Source organism: Triturus cristatus, chromosome 1_2 (assembly GCF_964204655.1).
Source record: "Triturus cristatus chromosome 1_2, aTriCri1.1, whole genome shotgun sequence".
NCBI lineage: Eukaryota > Metazoa > Chordata > Amphibia > Caudata > Salamandridae > Triturus > Triturus cristatus.
In genome coordinates this window covers 97,707,674-97,729,828 of record NC_140580.1, presented here as the reverse complement: position 1 = coordinate 97,729,828, position 22,155 = coordinate 97,707,674, and the positions used below count along the sequence as shown (strand labels likewise).

At 44.3% G+C, this 22,155-nt stretch overlaps 1 protein-coding gene across 2 annotated transcripts in view; it reads left to right on the top strand.

Moving 5' to 3' along the window:
- The first annotated feature begins 9,389 nt into the window (after positions 1 to 9,389).
- The window catches only part of INPP5F (inositol polyphosphate-5-phosphatase F), a 943,021-nt gene continuing 930,255 nt past the window's right edge, over positions 9,390 to 22,155 (top strand). Inside the window, exons 1-2 of one of the 2 annotated variants that reach the window (XM_085602832.1) lie at positions 9,390 to 9,660; positions 13,324 to 13,515. In XM_085602832.1, coding sequence (XP_085458958.1) covers positions 13,419 to 13,515 — 97 coding nt within the window. In that variant the 5' untranslated portion in view covers positions 9,390 to 9,660; positions 13,324 to 13,418. Of the gene's footprint in view, positions 9,712 to 13,323; positions 13,516 to 22,155 lie in introns of both variants that reach the window. The other variant, XM_085602840.1, reaches the window with a different exon arrangement.

Here is a 22,155-nt window from a genome sequence, read left to right as displayed (position 1 = left end):
AGCGAAGTTTGGATACCCATCAATTGTCTGTGTGATCAATCTTATCATCTGGTCATCCAATCCAGGATAAGATGCTTCTCTTGGTCATAGAGAGCATCTAATTAGGAGTGATTTCACTCAAGGGTGGCCCTAGATTGTCAAAGGATTGGAGCGAGAAGACCAACAGTTGTAAGATGATAGAGCAATCGAAAGGAGTGCAGTGCTAACAAAAGAAAACTAGAGTGGTGTGTTAAAATAGAATTGTGAGAAAACACTACTAGTTTAATATGTGTCTCACATTCTAAATAAAACAACAGTGCAAAAAGCAGTGTTAAACAAATAACTGCTATATAGAGAGGTCGACATGTTTCAGCCCAGTGGGATCCATTTCTCCCTGCGGCTTTCTTCAGGACCCTTGTTATTGAATTTTCGCTACTGCAAAAGTGTGTAGAACATAATGTATAGTGAAGAAAAGGAAAAGAGAAAATTTATCTCACTATCATTTAAAGGTGGCACTTTGTACAACCTTAAGTAGATCCTCCGCTTCAAGAAGATGCGGCGTGCATCTGGCAAGAGAACAAATGGAAGGTGTCTCAGTCTTAAAAATAGTACTCCCAAAAATATATTTGTACCCAACCTCGTGTTAGGGGGCTTACCCGTAATGATCGAGGAACGGACCTCACCTCGCCTGGATCCTGGCTCAGGACTAGGAGGCCCCGCTCTGTATGGAAGAAAAATTAAACTGCCAAAAACCAGAAAATAATCATGAAAACTTAATACATCTTCATAGGGGTGCTAGTGTAATTAACTACTAGCAACTGTGTACCAAGTGTGTATAAGTAAAACCACACGTATGTCAGCCTAAGAGAAGAATCCCTTGCCCATATATTGTGATAATTTGCCGTCAAACGTGGGAAGAGGCAGTGTGAAAAGGCCGTATTTCTTTGCTTTGCCATGATGCTAAACGTCAAGTTTGTGTTGTGAAAGCTCCTACAAAATGTATAGGTTACCAGATGATAATACATATTGTAAATTACTGTGGTCAAAAAAAGGGGGTTCTCTAAAATGTTAGAAGCGTAGTAGAAATATCAATCTGTATGTTTCAAACATGCTATGGTTTTAAATAAGCTCCTGTATGAAGTACACACCAGACAGAACCTAGATCACGAGAGATTCCATATAAGACTACGAGCGCATTGATAATGTTAAAGCGTGTCGTGGAGTTATCCTTCAAGGACGCTACAAAATAAATTGCCTTGAAAAAAGCTAGTATTGGATAGGGGGAATGCTCACCTATCCGTCGTTGCCTCGTTGTGGCTGCAGAGTCAGGAGGGAGGTAACCCGAGCATGCTGCCAGGGGTGTTTATAAAGCCGGGAAAACCTCGTCAGTTACAAACGCAGGGGCCTGTAATGTGCGTCATCACCTGGCCCTCGGCGGATGCTGGAAAAACAACAAGGACTACAAAATGACGTCAATGTGAAGACGTCTGTAGTCCGTATATAGTGTTTGCGCGCTGACTGGTTACACCTCTTGAGTACCTATATGTAACTCGCTCGTTACAGTGTAAAAGGGCCATGTCAATGCACTAAAGACCTCAGTGTTGATAATTTAAGGAAAAAACGTGGAAACGTAAGCACGTGACCACTAGTAGATAGTAACTGACTCAAAGGACTACGAAATGACATCAAAAAGATGGCGTCTGTAGTTCGTAAAAATATGTAGGTACTATGCCTAACTATATGTATCTGAATGCCGTGTAGCCTGTAATTCCAATGCAAGATAGTGTACCGAATAAGGTTGCCACAATGCCAGGGCATTCTAAGGGCAGAGTGCCACGACATAAGTGCGTGATCCCTGATGGGTAGTGACAACTTAAGAAGGCTACAGGATGATGTCAAAAAGATGGCGTCTATAGTTCACGTAGATGCTCTGTCTAGCCCCATGTGCGGTATTTAGATGCCATGTGACCCGTAGCTATAATTCAGCATCCTAGACCTCATGCGGGTACCATAGTGTCATAGTGTCAGGACGTACCCAAAGCCAAATGCCATAACTTGTAACTATGATGCAGCATCATAGACCTCATGAGGTCCTTAAAGACCTGCAAAGAATGCTACATAAATTGGAGCAAGAACTTAAAACGCTAGAAACTGGAATGGCGGACGATGGCGGGGCACAACTTAAACCTGACTTTCGTGAGACATTGGCCGAATATACAGAGACTGCAAGGCGGGAATCCATCTTCAGGGGGAAATATTGGAAAGCCAGAAAGTACAGGGAGGGCGAGCGACCTGAGAAAGCCGCAGCGGACATGATCAGTAGACCCAGGGGGTCCCAACACATCTTTAAAATCAAAGGGCCCGATGGGGAGACGCACAGAGACACAGCCAGCATGCTTTACAACACATTACTCCACACTATACACAACCCAACGTCGTGACCAATTGGACCTCAATGGTTTTCTGGGTGATGTGGCGCTGGGCTGGCTTGGGGTTCACCAGAGGGAATTTCTCAGTGCCCCGTTCGAACTTGACGAAATTCGGGAGGCCATAATGCAACAAAAATCTAGTAAAGCCTTCCTACACTTATCCTGGGAATGCCCTACTATTCAGACCTATTGGACCCAAGTGTACTCCGCCGTTTCGCGGATGGTAGACCTGTCCTTTGTGCCTGAGCCGGTACAGGCGTTATTGGGATATACCAAACATATTCCGCGAGCGAGTCGCAAATTTGTCACGACGGCGCTGCTGTTGGCGAAACGGCATATAGCGTGCCGGTGGGGACGGGGGCGGGCCCCGAAATTTAAAGAGTGGCTCAAAGACCTTGTCTATTGCCAAGAGCAGATACTGACATACTCCGACCTGCTCCCTGTTCGATCCCGTCCTGCTAATGTTTGGGGACCATTACAATGTTATCTACTGCAATACCCGGGGGCCCTGACGGAGGATATTCCCCCTCTAGCCACTGACGACCCAACTCCTAGTGCTCTTGACGCATATCCTGCACAGGGTGACAGATGAACTGTTGCAGAATTCTGGGGGTGGATGTTGTGTTTCCTCGTCCCCTTGCTTTCCCTTCTCCCTGTGCAGCCTCTCTGATCCCTCTTCAACGATATCCCACGCCACGTGGATTGTTTTGTGTGCCCGTTACACGTGATGCATGGGAAGCTGTCACGCCTTGGGTGATGTACACTGCATGGGGGGACTCTACCTGCGGGTCCCCACGTTTACATTGAATGCTTAATTTGTGTATTGCCCTACTGCCAGCTGTTCCTGCCCCGTGTCCCGGCGTTAAGACTCATGTTATTATATGTTTTGTTGCTCACATGGCCCCTGGGAACACAATGGATGCGCTGCTTTGACGATTTATGACCTGCAATGCCACTGGATATCGATTAAGGTTATTGTATGACTGTAATGTTTTGTTACAAAAATTCAATAAACAAAGTTTAAAAAAAAAAATTAAAAAAAATCTAGTAAAGCCCCGTGTCTTGACGGCCTACCTGCTGAATTTTACAAAATTTACATAGACATTATGGCCCCAGTGTTGAAAGAAGTTTATGAAGAATCCATGGAATACGGTATCCTTCCTCCCTCCATGAGAGAAGCACTGATAACATCCCTCCTCAAGCCTGGCAAAGACCCTAATTCGTGTGACTCCTACAGGCCCTTATCTTTGTTGAATTGTGATGCGAAGATATTGGCTAAAGTTATAGCCAATAGATTAATACTATTGATAGACAAACTGGTATTGCCTGATCAATCAGGATTTGTGCCGGGTCGTGCCACCACGCATAACCTTCGCACCCTTTTTTCCATTCTGCAGAATGTCGCGCCGGAGCTTCCTTTGGCGGCAGTGTTTTTAGATGCCACAAAGGCATTTGATACCATAGAATGGGATTACCTCATTGGTATACTGCACCGTATGGGATTCCCAACAATATTCGTGTCCTGGATACAATTGCTATACCAGCGCCCTACAGCCCGAGTGCTCATAAATGGCCACACCTCTATGGCGATCCCTATTTCGAAAGGCACTAGACAGGGATGCCCGTTGTCGCCCTTGTTGTTCGCCCTCGCGATTGAGCCATTAGCAAGTCGACTGCGGCAGCATCACCGGGAACGTGAGCTACGCTGCCCGCTAAGACACATACTAATATCCCTATATGCTGACGATATGACACTGCATGTCAGAGATCCGCAGACAAACCTCAATCCATTGCTGCGAGAATTTATAGTGTTCGGGCACCTTTTTGGTGTCCACATTAATTGAGCTAAGTCGCAAGTATGGCCTCTTACAGCGGTGGCGGTGAGATTCGCACTTGACTACCCTTTGGAATGGTGCGACACTGACTTGCAATATCTGGGGATCCAAATTGGGGGCAATAAAGACGAGATACTTTGCCTTAATTATGGCACGGCAATGGAGCGTCTGGAGCGAAATGTCACGCGGTGGATAACACTGCCGCTGTCGATGGCTGGAAGGGCATCTCTGATAAAAATGATAACACGCCCGCAATTTTTATATTTTTTCATGAATATCCCATACCACCCTGGACGTCATTTTTTCATGACTCTTCGGACAGTGTTATTACGATTATTTTGGGGGGTAAGCAACCTCATTTACAGTGGACTGTACTTACGAGACCTTATGCGCAGGGTGGGTTTGATATACCAGATTTTGAGTTGTATTTTGAATGTGCACAAGCGCATTATGCGTACTTTTGGATCCATCCCCCCCGATACATGCCCCAAATTACGGCATAACTTTGGCTGGTGGATCCTCTCCCATTAGATGGGATGCTTTACACACCAACCCCTGCCAGGAATGTGCCATATACAACAATCACTAGTACGGTTGCCGCATGGCATAAAATTGGTAAGCGACTTAATGCCGCGTTCCTTTATTCGCCGTTATTACCTCTTTCCTACCACCCTCAGATGCTGTTACTCCAGGAAACAGGGTTCCGTAAATTATGTGCCAGAGTGCACGTTACTACATGGGGGGATCTTTATCTTCATGGGAAATTTCATTCCTCTGACCAATTCTTCCAACAGGAGACTCACACCCAGTTAGATAATTTCTTATATACGCGCCTGCGACAGGGAATGCGAGCCATGAACCCGGGTTTTCTACAGGAGCCTGCGTTGGTAGAGCCGCTGCATCGTATGCTGCGCGCTGAGAGCCCAGGGCATCTGGTATCCACACTCTATCATAAAATACGTCTCCAGCAACCAGGGCCTACACACACAGCATTAGCGCACTGGAACGCAGACCTAGGCATTGACATCACACCCGAGCAGTGGAAATACTGCTGTCTACAAACTGCACGCGTTTCCGCTAGTTGCAGATTGTTTATTATACATTATAAGTATATCCAGCGCATATATTACACTACTGTCAAATTATACCGCTTCAAATTGAGAGACACAGACAATTGTGACAGGTGTGGAGGCCCAGGGGCTGGTTTTCTGCACCTGGCATAGGAATGCCCGCAGGTGTTAGCGTACTGGGTGAAAGTATTTGAGGCATTGACGCAAATGACATCCTTGGCACTGGAATGCAGTCCACTCACGGCGCTGCTTGGGTACACAGAGAAGCTCCCCAATTCTTTTCGCTGGTATGTTACACTTGCACTGTTATTAGCAAAGCGTAGGGTGGCATGCAAATGGGGCAGGGGCCACGCCCCTAAATTCAAAGAGTGGTTAGACGATCTGATATACAGCCAAGATCATGGTGCTATATATGCTGAAACATTACCTCGCAAATCCCGACCCAAAGACATATGGGGACCCCTTAAGCATTATCTCCTACTTCACACTGCCGAGGATAACACAAACGCGTTGATGGGGGGGAGGCGAGATGAGGATGCAACTTTAGCATACGATGTGAATAAGGTAATATGTGTTGATTAGATTCATGAGCTGTGATCTGTGGTACGGTGGATAGATCTTCTGCAAACATGAGGCTACTTGTAATGCTGGGTAATTTGGCCACCTGCGGATGATGCTAGATATTGCTGACAAGCTGAGATGATCCCTTTTGACGGGCTATGAGGATGATTTGTGTAATGGCCCACGCAGGCGACCGCGTGCGGCATAGGCCTCGATGGACGATGAGCATAACTGATGGACCTAAACCCCAACACTGCTTCAACATAATATGTGGACTATGCATGATGTACAAATATGATATAATTGTGCATTTTTTATGTATGGGGTTTGTGCACTGCTGATGTGCTGCATGCATTATATGTTGTTCTTATTTGTCTTGGTAACAACATCAAAAACTTAATAAAAACAAGTTAAAAAAAGACAGTGCTGAGGTGCTGAAGAGGAAAGAGATGAAGTAAGAGTTATGCAGATGGAGGGTTTCAGAAAGATGTAAAGATACATAGGCACAAGGATAAGGATCTACAGACCGAAGTGGATTGTGGTGTGAAGGGGAAAACAAGAGAGATTGAGACACTCTGAATACCCCTACCCCTTCCATAAACCTTAGTAATGTTTAAATCGACGCCTCGCCAGGGGAAGGAAACACTATATAAATACAAGTCATACTCTCATAATATTAGAATTAAAGCATTTTCATTATTGGTCACAGAAAAATCACTGTTACTCACTTATCTTAAACAGCCAACAAACAGTGAAAAATCCAATGGCCCTGGCTTGCTTTAGGTGTATGTAGGTTGCTGTGTTATATATCTGCATGCAATAACAGAAAGCACAGACACAAAGCAAAATATCAGTAGGGCAGCACACTATGGGAAGCACCGTTTTTTTGTTTTCATGTTTAAGACGCCCTTAACAACACAGGCGCCTCCCTTTATCCCCCCCCCCCCCTTACCAGGGCCGGCCGGCACTAGGCATAGGCAGTGTGGGCAGCTGCCCAGGGCCTCGAGCTCAGCTAGAAAACTGAGGTCCCACTTCACTGTGAAATGCCACACACAGTAGCCCACCTGCTCCTCCAGGACCCCTTGCCCACACAGTCACAATACAAATGAGAGATGTCTTTACCTTGCTGGTCAGGGTGTGGTAGCATTCCTAGGGTTGCAGGGGTTGGGGAAAGAGACAAACAGAATAGGGAAGGCACAGCAGCCAGGCCAGCAATTACGTTGGCTCACAGTGTCAGGGACGGGGCAGCACTTCTGTTAAGTACCCGCCATTCCCTTTCTGCATTTTGTTTCTAGTCGACAGAGGGCCCCTTTGTTTCCAGGACCAACCAGACACAGGTAAGGAGAGGTGGGTGATGGGAAGGGAGAGTAGCCAGATCAACTGGCTTTTTTTAAAACTTTTGCATCACCCATAGCAAAGATTTTTATGATGCGAATGTGCATTTAAAATGTATGTAGAACTGCCATGGTAGGGCAATGTTTTGCGACCTGTGTGATCGCACTGAGCGCTGACTTCAGGTGGGGGCATCATGTTTGCAAGTATATTATGGTTTTAAAAGCACTTGCTGCCTCCTTCCTAGCCTCCAGCAATTTTCGGCAACAATAGAAATGTCATGATAACTCCAGTGATTAATGTTCTTCCTAAAGAGAGATGGAGTTTTGTCAAGTGGAAGTTTTGACTCCTGGAAAGGTAGCGCAGAATGTTAATGTGCCTGCGGCAAAGAACATGTACCATGCAGGTCACAAAGTGCACATAATGTAAATCAGTCAGTGGGTTACTGCTTTTGTCAGTGAGATCCTTTTGTTACTTGCAGTTTATAAGTCAAAATCCTAACATAGAGCAGTGAGCTATTAACTGTCATTTAAGAGCTGCATGCAAACTTCAAGGTATAAATTACAGAGTTATGGTTTTTTTCCCTAGTCTTTGATTATTCTAATGTTGCAAAAATGGTTCATTTGGATAGAAATCAATTCTGGTTATTAAAGAGAACCCCCGACCATGGTATTATGGTTTAAATTCAGAGTTTGTGTTTCTCCAGACCAATCACTATTAAACTATACTACCTACTAGTATGATTGTCATGTGACTCCTACACCTTGTAGTCCTTTGTCTTATGTAACATTTCCTATACAGTTATTTACCCATGTATGATTGATTATCTCTGTGTAATGTGTGTGATATAAAGTTCTCTGACACCCTACACTGGTATCAGTGGCGCTGTAAATCAAATTAAATGCACCTGAGCGAGACTGTGGTATGTAGACTTGAGGGCAACTGTTATAGGGTGGTAGTGAGGGAATCCATGGCAGAGGGAGTCACTGGGGGCAGAGGGAATCACGGGGCGCACCAACAAACATTGTCGCACAGGGCTCCACCAGCGCTAAAGCCGGCCACTTCCACTTCCTACAGTTCTAACACCAAATAAAAAACGTTGATTTGAAAACCCCTTGAATCTGCAGCATACCTCGAAGTCAATGTATGATTTAGCAGTGGGCTCGGTAGTTCTTTGTCTTTTTTTAATTTATCTGCAATCTTTATTTGTTTGCAAAGGTGTCTTGTAATTTTGTATTATATGTGTTGTGTTTTTGCACTTAACATCATTCTGGCGAGTAAAGAGCCCACACACAAAAAAGATTGTCCTATGACTCTTAGCATGTGTGTGGAATACTGGTGAGAGGTTTTACATTAAAACAAATTACTAAGTATTAATATCATCCTAAGGTGGCACAGAAAGAGCGAGCCTTTTGAAATTTGCGATTATATCCATGATGTGAGAGGTTTTCTCTTGTGTAATTTTATATTTTGAATGATCCTGTCCCTCATTAGCTCAACAGGATCTCTCCCCTTCATGAGACAGAAGTGGAATTTTTATCATGCACTCATCTGGAAACAATCAGTTAACATGGAGTAAAAAATATCCATCTTTGTGAGACCTGCACTTCGCTTTTCCATCCAATGCGAAAAATGTAATCCATTTAATAGTTTTAAAATATATGGACTTATTTTGTTTGTATATTTAGCTTTGTGCCCATGTTATTGATATCCACGTTAGGTCTCTTCAGTGATGCAAAATAAGATCAATAGTCCTGTGACGTCACTTCTTGTGATGTTACATGCAAATTAGAGGGATCTCGCATCGCCGGGCCCCCAGAAGTTCTAGGACTGGGCCTGCCCCTTACCCCAGTTTTTTCATCCCACTTGCGTTAAATCTTACCCCACCCTTAGGAGCGGTCTCTAAGCTAAATCAATGTGACCAACATTAGTGACCCGGTGTTGTTTAGAATAAAGCATAACATTTACACATGCAATACCCCCAAAACGTACGGGAACGCTACTGTACCTCAGACACTCGACAATGTGTTTCGAGGAGCGCTCAGACATCACCCGACCTCTTCTATGAAATTCAAAAGTTCACCGGTATGCAACGTTGGGTGACGTCACCGGCAGTGTGGGCCGGGCTTCGGCTTTCTGACAGCCAGTTGTTGTGGTGTTGACGTAGGGAGTCACGTGGGAGCAAAGGACGGAGCAGGACCAGAGCGAGCAGGAAGCAGCTTACTGCTGCTGTGAGGAGCAGTGGGAAGGGCGATCGTTCTTGGGAGCCGGCGTACAAGGGGAGGCTGCGCGTGAACTATAGCGCGAGCCCCGACAGACGGGGAAGGGTCAGGAGCAGTAACAGGAGAACTGCGCCTCGCGCCCATGCACTAGTGCTAGCTGCAGACCGAGGTGCGCGAACCAGCAACATACATCAGGACAACCCCCTGTCTCGGGAAGCAGCCTGTGCGCCAGGTAGGAGCTGTGGACCGAGGTGCGCGAGCCAGTAACGGACAACGGAGCGAGGTGCGCGCGCCCTGGGGCAGGTGATATAGTGTGTCTGGAATGTCTCGCGCTTAGTGAAGGCGAGGTGTCCACCCCGAAGCCACTGCCTGTAGGGCTTTCTTGTATCACGTTGTACCTATAATTTTCACCTTTCCATGTGTTCCTTCTTGTCGGGGTTTTTCTCATTACCTGCAATTCGGGGTGCTCGACATTCAGAGCGCCAATTCCAGTCTATTTCACTCTCGGTCCCTGACTCCAGCAGTGGTCCCTCTTCCGATCTCACCTTACACCATCTGTGTGTCCCTCATTTCCCAGAAGCCTTAATATCTAGAACATTCGCTCTTCACTTTCTTTCGCTTCTCATAGCTTCTACCAATGCACAGTATAAGGCATCAAATTGTCCAGGGGCATTTGCTAAGGCTTGGCACTTCCCGGACCACAAGAGCTTGAACAGATTAGAGACCATATCAGGATACCAGTATCCCCTTTCTCTTCCACCTTTGTTGAATTCTTGCACTAAAACAAATGTTTCATGTTCAACGACATTTGTAAACAAGTAAGCTTTAGAGTGGCTTTCATAACTTGTAATGCCAATAGAACCATGTTATATTCCATCATAAGGCAGTCTAAGCACAGATCTCTACTTCCATTCAGTATACATCTCAGCCAGAAATGCTTAGGACACGCCCTATCTCTTGAACAGCTAAGCACCACACCACGAACCCCTTCCTCTGCCAATGCCTAGAGCACCTCTCTCACCCCTTGTGCTTTTCAATGCACAAAGCTCTTCTGAACTCACAGAAAGTCCATAATAAGAGCTTTCATTACCTCTATGCTTATCCATGATCCCGGGTTGGCATTGTTACCTACACTAAGGTCCCCCCTTGCCCCAGTAACATTTGGTTGTGGTGTAAATATCAAACTGCACCAAATGTGGGTAAGGAAGTTAATTATTCTTATGCAGGGCGGCTATGGGCGTTCACTTCCAAGATGTATTGGGAAAAGGGGAGAGTTTACAGCACAGTTGCTTGTGGAAGTTGAAAGTTACTAAAGTCCAGCGTTACCTGTTTGAAATTTTTATTAAATAGTTTATCCCTAACTTTCCACTTTTTGAAAATAGTAATGCACACAAATGCCAGTTTTTCTTTTTTTTTTTTTTTGATACTGTAATTTTATTCTGAGCTAGATTGTTCTTTTCTACCAGTCCTTACATTGAATGCTGACCCGCATGGGAAGGTACTGCCTTGTTTGTCATTGTGAAGATATTGGTTGTCAGATTCCTCCATCAGATATCGGGTGCTGCCATCATATTGGGTACTGCCATCATATGTCTGGGATCGCCATTACATGTCTGGGATCGCCATTACATGCTGTGCCCAGGTCGCTATCAGTTGTCAACGATCGTTCCCATTACTTGCAAACGTTTATCCTCATATATCAGGCCCCCTTCAGGTGCAAGAGTAAAGCATCGATATCAGTTGCCCAGGCACTTTCATCACATGCACAAAACAACATACGGGCAAGCGTTCATTCACACACACACATGCAGTCTGAGAAATGCGCAAAGTCTATCACACAGGCATGTACTTTGTTGTCCCTAACCAAAGAGTTGTTTACATTTCAGTTACCATTCAGCAGTCCCTGCCCAGATTTCACATGACCCACTGTATTCCGTTAGCAGTTTCTGCCCAGATTCCACTCAGTCTGCTGTAACGCTTCAAGGATCCCCGACCAGAGCCAGCACTTCCCCATCATCTTCCAGGCATTCCTGCCCAGAGCTCCCTCATCTTACTCTGATCCCCCTGTTACCTCTATCCAAAGCGTGCTTCCAGCAACTATATGTTCTTTAGTTTATGCTCCGAGCCTTCCAACTATTAAGTAGAAATCCCCTTCTACAGTCGCTTATTCATTTTTGTACCCCTCGAGTTCTTTGCCACGGGGGTCACATGTAAACGATGTACATCCTAAACATCTCTGGACCAGAGAGAGTTTGATACCCAGCCTAACCCTACCCTTCAAACTACTAGACAGCTCATTTGACCATTCTTAGTTGTTTAATTTCCTATTCACCAAAGCATTTGGATTTAAACTACAAAATAGGATACATTCGGCTTACCTAGTTTTGCTCATCACCTACTACACTATCAGCTCCTCTCAAACTTACCACCCACCCTAATATACTGCACACAGTGTTTCTTGGCTTCAGTTATTTCCTTACAACTCACACACTTACAGAATGTGTGCCTGTACCCAACCTCGCCCCCCTCAGTTTAACCCACCTCTGCAATATATTTAAGGCTTTGGGGGTCTTGCCTGGAACTTTGCTATGACCTACCTTCTAGTGAAATTCCATCTTTGTCTTTTTTGAGTCTACCTTTGTCTCTGCTCTCTTCCTTTTTCCATCAAGGATTTTAACCTGATGTTGGGTATAGTTCCACCTGGGCTCGCCTCCATCTCTCCCTCTAGTTCGCTGCCTATTGGTCTCGCCCAAATATTTCCCTTTGACTCACTTTCTCTTGAGATGACTTCACTCTGCCCCTTTGGCTCAGTTCCTCTTAAACGAACATTCGTCTTTCCTTTTGACTCATTTTTCCATGGATTCAACTCTTATCTGTCCATTCAGCATAGTTTCTTTTGGGCTAAGTTAAGTTTCTAATTGACTAATTTCCTTTTTTCCTTTCACCAATCTTGTCCTTTGGCTTGCTTTCTTTAGCTCTCTTCTAAGGTTTTTCCTTTTGTTCACTTACTCTTAGGTTCCCCTTAATCTGTTGCTGTGACTCAGTTCATAAAGAGCACACCACAGTCCTCTCGTTGGCTTTATTTCCCTTAAGGTTACCCGAGTATCCCTCCTTTGGCTGTGCTCATTTTTGTAGCTCACCTAAGTGTATCCCTTTGGCTTACTTCCTTTAGTCCCCTGGTACTCAAAAACAATTATGCTAGGGGCCAAAAAGTTAACCTGTGCTGTGACCAAGGGCCGCATTGATGCCAGCATAGTGGCAGTTAAGGCGTGGGAGGTATGAAGTGGGCGTAGGGGAAGCCACGCATATATAATGTACATCTAGTGGTTTAATTGCACCTGGGATCAATCCCAGCTTCCGCACTTGTCCAAACTGTGTGATCCAAGACTATTGTTTTATTTCACTTTGCCTATTGGCATTGTTGTCAGGGGTGGGGGGGGGGGGGGTGAGAGGCATGAACGTTTACGTTTCTAAATTCATGTTTGAAACCTGTCACTTAAAAAAAAAATGCAATGCACTTTTATAATTGTATGTACTAAGGTGAAACGCTTCTGCAGGTTTGTAAAATATGCTTTTTTGAATGGACTGCTCATATTTTTACACGTTGTTTCAAGATGTCTTTAACAATTAAAGTGCTCTTAAAGTTAAGTGGTGCAGAACAGCTTTTGTGCTTCTATTTTGTTATTTCAGTTTGACTGTACATAAATGCTCGCCGTTTATTTAATATCTGTATGAGTATTAGTGCTTCTGCTGTTCAACCAGGGGCCGCATCTAAGGATCGGGAGGGCCGAATGCGTCCCTCGGGTTATACTTTGAGTATCACTGCTCTAAGGCCTAGCTCCTCTTACTTAATTTTCTTTAGTTTACATTAAGTCTGTGCTTTGTTTACCCTTAGGATTTTAGTGCTGCTCTGTTCTCCGTCAACTGATGTCGTGACTGCCTTCTCTGCTCACCATTTTCTACCCAAACTCAAAACGTGCATTTTGGACCATGGAGCTTTTTCAAGCCAAAGATCACTACATCCTGCAACATGGAGACCGGGCACTCTGGTGCAGCCGCAGTAATGGGACCTTTGAGGCCAGACCTGGTGAGTACCACAGGCTAGACTGATGTATGCTTACATTTGAGATTAGGTATGTACAGTATGCAGTGACAGCCTTCAATTTTATTGTTTTTGTAAGCAATGTTTTTATAATGTAGGGATATCCAGCTAGTTCAACGAGGGTTGGATCCATGCTAGTATGTCAGAATAATCATTGATTATGTAAATTAGTTTAATTTAGAGTAATTGTATGTATATTTATTGTATCTGGAGCTCATGAAAATCTGTAATGAATTTGCCTTTTCTTGACTTACGTGGTCACCCCTGACATAGTGCATACCTTGCCCAGGGGATCAGTGAATTATGTTACTGAGAACCAGGAATATACAATTAGTTTTGTAGGTTAAAGCTGCATGGATGGGTATTTTTAAAAGGCCTGAGGTATTAACATGAATACAGGATAAAATATGGTTTGTGTGTTTGCAAAGGAATTGACTGCAAGAGAAGGCCAGTTGGTTGATGAGAGATGTGAAAGGGATGGCAGTTGTGGCCTTGTTTTCTGTTTCTTTGGTTGGGGGACTTTGTAGTTTCATCCCTTTTGTGATGTGGGAATGGCCATGCAGGAAGCATTTCGTAGTCTTATAGTCTAGTTTACTGGCGAGTATGGCCTTGTTGGTGGTGCAGAGTGATTTGAAGTTGATGAGCACGGGGTGGTTGAATAAGTGAAAATTATGCAGGGTGGGGTGATATGGATGTACTTTTGCTGTCAAGTAGTGAATAGTGCAGTGGTCTTCAGAGTGTTGAGGATAGACTTTGGGAGGCCATTATAGAAGTGTCTTGATGTGCCAGAGAATTAGAGCTTCCACTTTATGGTGAAAAATGTGTGTTGGGAAGACGTGTTTGATTCTGAGCAGATCTGGCTGGCCACAAGCTTTAATCCTATAGTGTTTTTTGAGTGAGAGGCAGAAGGAGATTACCACAGACTTTGTATTCAAGAAGTGAATGACCAGGAATACTCTAATAGGATTTGCTGACATTTCACAGCAGGACAAATACCAACAAACTCTCTACGCCATTGTTGCCCCGCTGTGATTGGCCCTTTTTTTTTTGTTAAACAGGGTGCCCCCTGTCCTTTGTTGCCCTTCCCCCTCCTGCCCACGGCAATTTCCCCAACTACAGCTCTGTTTAATTAAGCACTGCAGTGCTGGCTGCGAAATGTCAGTCGGCGTAATAAAAGCAGCACAAAGTCTGCATACCCTCTACAAGCATGTTGTTGAGTGAGACTTTGATTTATTAAATGAACTGCCACTATTGATAACAAGAGAATCCTTTTGGTAGGGCTTTGGAAATACTGTTGACATTCCTAAATGTTTAATGTCCAAGCATTGACTTTGGTGCTGCATGACAGAGACTAAAGACAACTTGAAATAAGGCTGTGCGTTTTTGCTTATTAGTTTAGGGTGATGTCTTAAGCTGCCTGTGTGAATCAGAGCCTCAAAGAAAAGATTGAAAGTCTCTAGGACTAAAATGGGATCTTAGAAGTTCTTGTTTGACGAGTTGTTGGGTTGACTTGAAAGAGTTCCATCTGCATATGGGAGAAACAAGATCACTTTCAATGATACCTTTGAAGGCGGATTGAGTCATGAAGGCCACCTATAGATTACAAAGAGCATTGTTGGTTATTTACAGGCAGTGTTAATGAACGTAGAATTGCAGTTTCTCTACTACAAAGGGGCATTTACCTGATTGGTAGACTGGGTGGGGGGGCATTTGTGTTGGTTGATTCTAGCTTGAAGTTGTCATGCTCCTGCTTTTTCCTGGGACTTAACGGAGAATAGAGGGGTGGTGTGTGCTGCACTTTGCATGTTAGATTGTTTCAGAGATTTTAGGCTGGTTGTCATAGAGAGCGAATTGAACTGTGAGGCCGTCATATCGTAAATGCTGTTGATTTTGTCAACAAAGAATTGGCTTATGTTGGTCTTTCAGTGGAGCGTAGGCTGACAGGTGGTGGTAATTGGATTTATGCAGTGTTACACTGTGTTGAATAAAGCTTTGCGCTCATTGTGACGTCAGAGATGCTTTTGATATAGTAATCACTTTTGGATTTGAGATCTGCTTTGTAGGCTTTACATGCAGTATTGAGAGCTGGGAAGTGCTTGGGGCAGTGTGAGAAGCATCAGAATATGTGAAGCTTATTAAGTGCCTTAAGGTGTTAAGATGTACAAGTTACTTACCTTCGGTAACAGAATATCTGGTAGAGACACAGTGTAGCCACAGATTCCTTAACTTTTAAATTCTATCCAGGCATCGGACTGTACCCAGAAACTTTTCAACAGCACCTCTGCGTGCCGGGGGATGGCGCCGTCCGGCTCCGCAATGACTTCATCTCTGGATAGAACATCAGTGGTGCCATATAAGTCCTCTCCAGCGCACGCACGCCAGTTCCTTCTGTGAAAACGTCCGTGCCAGAACGCAGAGCCACCTTAGAAACTGGCTGTGGAAACGGTGTGCCCAAAAAAGATCAAATTATTTGAAACACAAATTACGAATAAACAAGAAATGGTATGCTAATACCAGTCAAAGAGTTTATGGTAAACAACCCACGTTAACCAACGAAGCTTAGGCTACATGTAACCCTGCACCGTAATGCATAACCAGCCTTGCAAAGGAAAACACCTCCCACTCTACATATCACTCACCAATGGAAGTAAAACGTTATGATAATACCAAGACAAGACTCATGAGGCAACATCAATATGTTTGTTGAGCCACCATTATGTGAGATAGTGACCACTGGTGTATAAACCAGTATTGAAACAGGGTATAACCCTTGTCTCACAGGTTTTTCGCAGAGCTGGGAGGATGGGCAGGGTGTTAAGGAATCTGCAGCTATACTGTGTCTCTACCAGGTATTACGTTACCGAAGGTAAGTAATTTGTACATCTGGTAGAGACATCTAGCCGCAGATTCCTTAACTTTTGAATTAAATACCACGGCTATACCCCACTGGTGGAGGGTCTGAGAACTAATCCTATGAAAGTTCTCAAAGAGAACCAGCCGGCCAGATGTAAGTAGGAAGAGCAGAACAAGGGCTTGGCCCTTAATATAATCCATGATCACTGTCACAGAACATATAAATAATAAACAACCCTACAGGCCCGAAGGAATCAGGCCTTGAGGAAAAAGGGGTAAACCCTTAAACAACTATCTGACAGTTATCAGACATTATCCTTCATCCTCCGAGGGGAAAGAGAACTCGCTGACCAAAAGGGCCAAGTGCAAGACAAAAGCCATGTAATCCGCATTCTTCATGACAATAATGAAATATTAGAGAAAGAACGGTCCTGATAAAATCCAAAAAGAAGGACTCTCAGAACTCATTCACATTATACCAAGATGAATGAACATCAACGCAAAAACTATAGACATAATCCGTACACCAAGAAAGATGAACAATAATACCTCCTTGATATAAAGAATTTTGTTTGAACAAAACAACCACTTTAGATTACATAATGCACTGTAAAGAAGTTAAAATGACACCAAACAGATTTGAATCTTGTATAGTTATTCATCAATTATGCCAGATGCATAACATTTTGCCACAAAGATGTATATATGGACATATATATATATATATATATATGTGCCACCAGACACTCACAAAAGTTTGCCGGGCAAGGATCTACAAAGCTTGCCCCTGTATGGCCTTCAGTGCCCTGGTTGGACAGTCTCAACATGACTCTGAGTCGTGAACATGCTCGAGGCACCAAGGCAAGCGATAAATGAGAAACAACCATATCTCACTATAAAACCTTTTTCTGTTTTCTTTTTTATTATTTACATCGAAAACCAAGTATGTGTAACACATATGCACACATCCATGTATTCTCTGCATACATAATAGCTAAACAGAACTGAGAAATCAGTCCAAATCGCACCTATTAGTTCAGTACCAAACATGTCATGAAGAAAAATTGAAACATTATAAAGAAACCATATATAAAAACAAATCCTTGCCAGCAACAATCACATACGACCACCCTTGTGATACAAAACAAAATTTGATTGTAAGTCTAGAAAAAATATATATATATAATTTACTCTTTTTCAAGAAGCAGTAGCCATGATTTCTCAAGGACTGTTAAGTACAGAGAAAATTAGATGCATAACTCAAGAAGACAGGTAATATCTAATATCTAACCTTCCGACAGAATAACAGATGCAGAAAACATTGTAGGAGAATAACAAGAAGAGCTTTCTATAAAGTCTAAATACCTCCTACTATGTAATGCTTGACCGAAAACAGCCTTAACTGTGTCAGACACTGCCTATTAGATAGCTTAAGACAGAGAGTTCAACCCGCCATGTTCGAAAATTGAACAAATGAATTACCTATACCCTCCCACAAAGGAGGAAGCCACTAACTTGTGTATTCCAAAGAATGCAACCACAAACTCTGAATTTACTAGCACAACTCTTCAAAAATTGAAGCACACATATTGAATATGCAGTCCGCTCAAGAAGAGAAAACGAGCTGCACTAATTACCCTGGCTAAGAAAAACCAGAGGGGCGTGTAAATGTAGCAGAACCCCAAAAAGGGTATCACAAGAGGAAAAGAACGACTATAAGCTCACAACAATAGCCCTTAAAAGAGCATATAATGGAGTCCGAGAATGACTAAGCTGAATAGCCCAGTGATGCAGGCACAAGACGGGGTACTCGGAGAAAACGATTTAATAGCAAACAAATAGACTACGCAAGTAGTACACCTAAAAAGCTATGCAATTGCAAACCAATACTCCTCGTAGAGTAACACAAATACCCAAAAAAGGGTATGGGCTCTTGAGACTAAGCTCCTCATCAAAGTAAAATAAAAGATCAAACTAGCTACCCAGCTGTCAAGACACTCTGGAGATTAAAAGAGTCAAACTCTCTCACAGTAAGAAAGAAGTAATGCTTAATACTTCAACACGACAAAGTGCAACAACAACAGAAGCAGGATTTAAATCCTTAAACCTAAATATCCACGCCCGTTGCTATATGAAAGAAAAGCAAGAGACCTAACTACAAGTGACCAGCCATGAGGCGTTGTATCGCTGAATCTGCATGGCTGTCAATAAAAGAACACCATCAAAGGTCATATCTTTCAAACTCTCCCGAACATCGAGGAATTTCAACTCTCGCAACCCTGTGTTTCTGCAAAGTGCAACAGACCGAGCCATTGCTCCTCCAATGGAATCAGTTGTGTGCATTGGCGACTTAGTATTAAACTTTGCCATTTCACTTCCATCTTGCGCAAACTGAAAGTGTTCAGCCCTGACCCCCTTCATGAAGAGAAGGACGCAGATGGGTGATAGAGCCTCATAAAGCATAATAGGCCTTGCCTAAGCCACAGGACTTGTTTAACGACCTCAAGGCCGAACTAGCCGAAGCATAGATATTCCGGCCACATAGATCCAACCACCAAGATTCTCTACCTGGTGGAAGTAAAGGAGAAACATCTGGATTCGGCATAGTCGTAGCAGCCTGCGCGACAAACCCCTTAGCAGGAGGGTGTCGAGAAAGAGAGACCGGGTCGTCTGGAGCAGGACGAAGGCGATGGGGAATGGTACGCTCAACAGAGGCTCCGGTCACTGACCTTACCCAGGTTCCCAGAAGAATATCATACAGAGACTCTCCATTGGGTAGTAAGGGTTCAACACCTGTCATAACCCTGATGAAACGGATTCAACAAGGGATCATATGACAAAGTCACCGAAGGAAGCTGCAATTTCAAGACATCAGCAGCTCTCTTTATAACATTAGCAAAAGCTGCACTCGCCTCCATTACCATTTGTGGTGGAGAAAGCAGACCAGAATTAGTAGAGGGTGGTAGACTACCATCCTCACCCAATGCAGCCCAGGAACCTTACATAAGAGGCTAAACAAAACCAAACAAGCGGTCAACATCATTGGCGTCACCTGAGCCACCTTGCAATGCTGTAGAAACAGCAACAGAGCCTGCTCTGACCTCCAGAATGCAAAGGAGAAGACATAGGGACCGCAGTGGCTATGAGCAGCGTCTCCGGTGCCAATTGACATTGGGGAGGCGCCGTATCATCATGCACCATAAGCAGCGCCTCCGGTGCTGACTGACATCGGGCGGTGTCCTATCCGCCTCCTGTACAACCTCATCTGACGCTGCCGGCGTCACAACTGGAAGCTGCACCGGGCTGTGCACCGACGCCGTGATGAACCCCAGACACGAAGTCGAGGTCTTCAACCGGTGTCGAGGGCAAACCCACCGGCTTGTTTCCAGTCGAGTACCCTGTACCTCCTTGGGGCCCGAAGCGCCACCGGTGCTGACTGATGTCGGGCGGTGTCCTATCCGCCTCCTGTACAACTTCATCCACCGCCGCCAGCGTCACAACTGGAAGCCACACCGGGCTATGCAACGACACCGTGATGACCCCTGACACGGAGTCGAGGTCTTCCACCGGTGCCTAGGGCAAACCCACCGGTGTGTTTTCAGTTGGAGTACCCCTTACCTCCTTGGGGCCCGAAGGCGCTCCAGAGGGAGGCATGGACCCCAAAAAAGGCATGCAGAGCATGATAGTATGCCTGCATCTGGGTCATGGTCAGCCCGGCTCCAGGATAAGGAGTGAGGCATATGGTCTACTTTTGTGGGGCGTCCCCACAAAGGAATGGAGGGAACCAGCGGAGACCAAGCTGAGACACACTGAGGCCGAAGGCCGGCGTGACTTTGATCCCTTACGATGGGAAATTCGCGACTTAGGTGAGTGACGCTCATGGGAACTGCTCCATGAACGGCCCCAGGCAGGAACCTCAGCGGGAAGGAGACAGACGTCGCCTGGACTGCAACTGGTAGAGCCACGCTGTGAGCAGCTTCATTTGCCTTTCCCGCAAGGCCTTAGGCTTCAGCCCTTTACAGGTGTCGCACTCCTCGGAGTCGTGGTGCTCTCCTAGGCACCACATGCAGATGAGATGGGGATCCGTAGCCGACATCTGTTGAGCACAGGTCTCGCACGGCTTAAAACGGGACGGCATAGGCACATTGTGTCCGGACGCAAAAAGGTGTCGAAGTAGGACAAAAATACAAACAGCTAGAGGAACCGCTTCTAAAAACAGCCCAACGAACTGCTTCTCCGGATCCGTGTTGCAGTGCAGAAAAGAAGAAACTGATATCCATGCGCCGGAGGGGACCTATATGGCACCTATGATGTCGCATCCGGAGAGGACGTCATTGCGGAGCCGTATGGTTCCGCTCCCGCCACGCAGACGTGCTGCTAAAAAGTTTCCGGATCCAGTGTGACGCCTGAGGAGAATAAAAAAGTTAAGGAATCTGCAGCTAGATGTCTCTATCAGATAAACTGGTTACCTTTGAACCAAAGCCACTACCTAAATTCATCTGTCATTGACCGAGTGTCACTTGGCAGAGCAGGCAAAATCTCTCTGAACAATTCTCTATGAAAGTGATTTCTATTTTCACTGCCATTGCTTTAATATAAGGGTGGCTGTGACCAGGGGTGCAATTTTTATTGGGTGAGACAGATAAATGACAGTGGGGCTTCAGAGCTTTTGTGTATATGACTGATAGTGTGTGTTGTGTGTAGAGCATGGCTGCTCCAGGTCTCAAACCTCAAGACGCAAGCTTCAGCGATATGTTCTCAATGCATCTTTACCTACACTAGTATTCTGTGGCCATCGGATTCTAATACAAGGTAGTCCCATACATTCGAATGCCTTTTTACTAATGTTGAACCCAGAATCTGCATACTGGGTTGAAGGGCCAAAAGGCACTGACCAAGACCCTTGAAAATCTTGGTCTCCTACCCACAAGTTGTAATATCACTTCTTGTGCTATTTATAATGTTATTTGCCATATGTGCATCTTTCTCAATTATCTACCTTGGTACTAAACTCATCCACCAACAATTTGGATGTCCCTTTCGCTTTCAGCTGTACAGAATATATATGATAGAAAAGAGCTGGAATACTGGAGAGCGGAGTTGTGTGTGATCACCCTTTCAAGTGTCAAAATACTTTGTGCAGGTTGCAAGACTCCTAAGCTCTGCCTTATTTTTTTATTAGGAGTGATAAATAAATGTCTATTGCCGTCTTCTATCTTCTCGAGTTTAATTTTCATCAGGTGTTTTTATAGTCCTAAAGTCATCTGTGGCGAGCTCCTGAGGTAATGCGGTAATCAAATCTTAAAAATGAGTGAAATCTACAGATTAACTACTGTCCTCTCAACTGTGGGATTAATTTGTGACATATTTGTGGAGTTATACTTTCTCGTTGTTGGTGGTAATTTTGTTATTAAACGGCCGTGTTTGGTATTGAAATTTTTACATTGGTTAGTTGCCTCACATTCTTAAAGGCCTGCCCTTTGACACATTTGAGGGGTTAGTTATTGCATAGCGATATCTGAGATACAAAATGTACAGGCATATGAAGGAATTTTTTTACATTTTGTTGTGTTTTGGAAATGGAATCTGATGTATCAGATGTCATGTTTTTAACATATCATTTGTATATATTCTCCTTACTGTAATGTTCTGTGTTGAATCCATAAATTGTAACTGACCTCTTAGTTTCTGTTATTTCTGATTCGAGTATAACATAATTAATAGTGGGCTCCCATTTCTTGTACTGCTGCTACATTTGAATCTTTTTTTTTA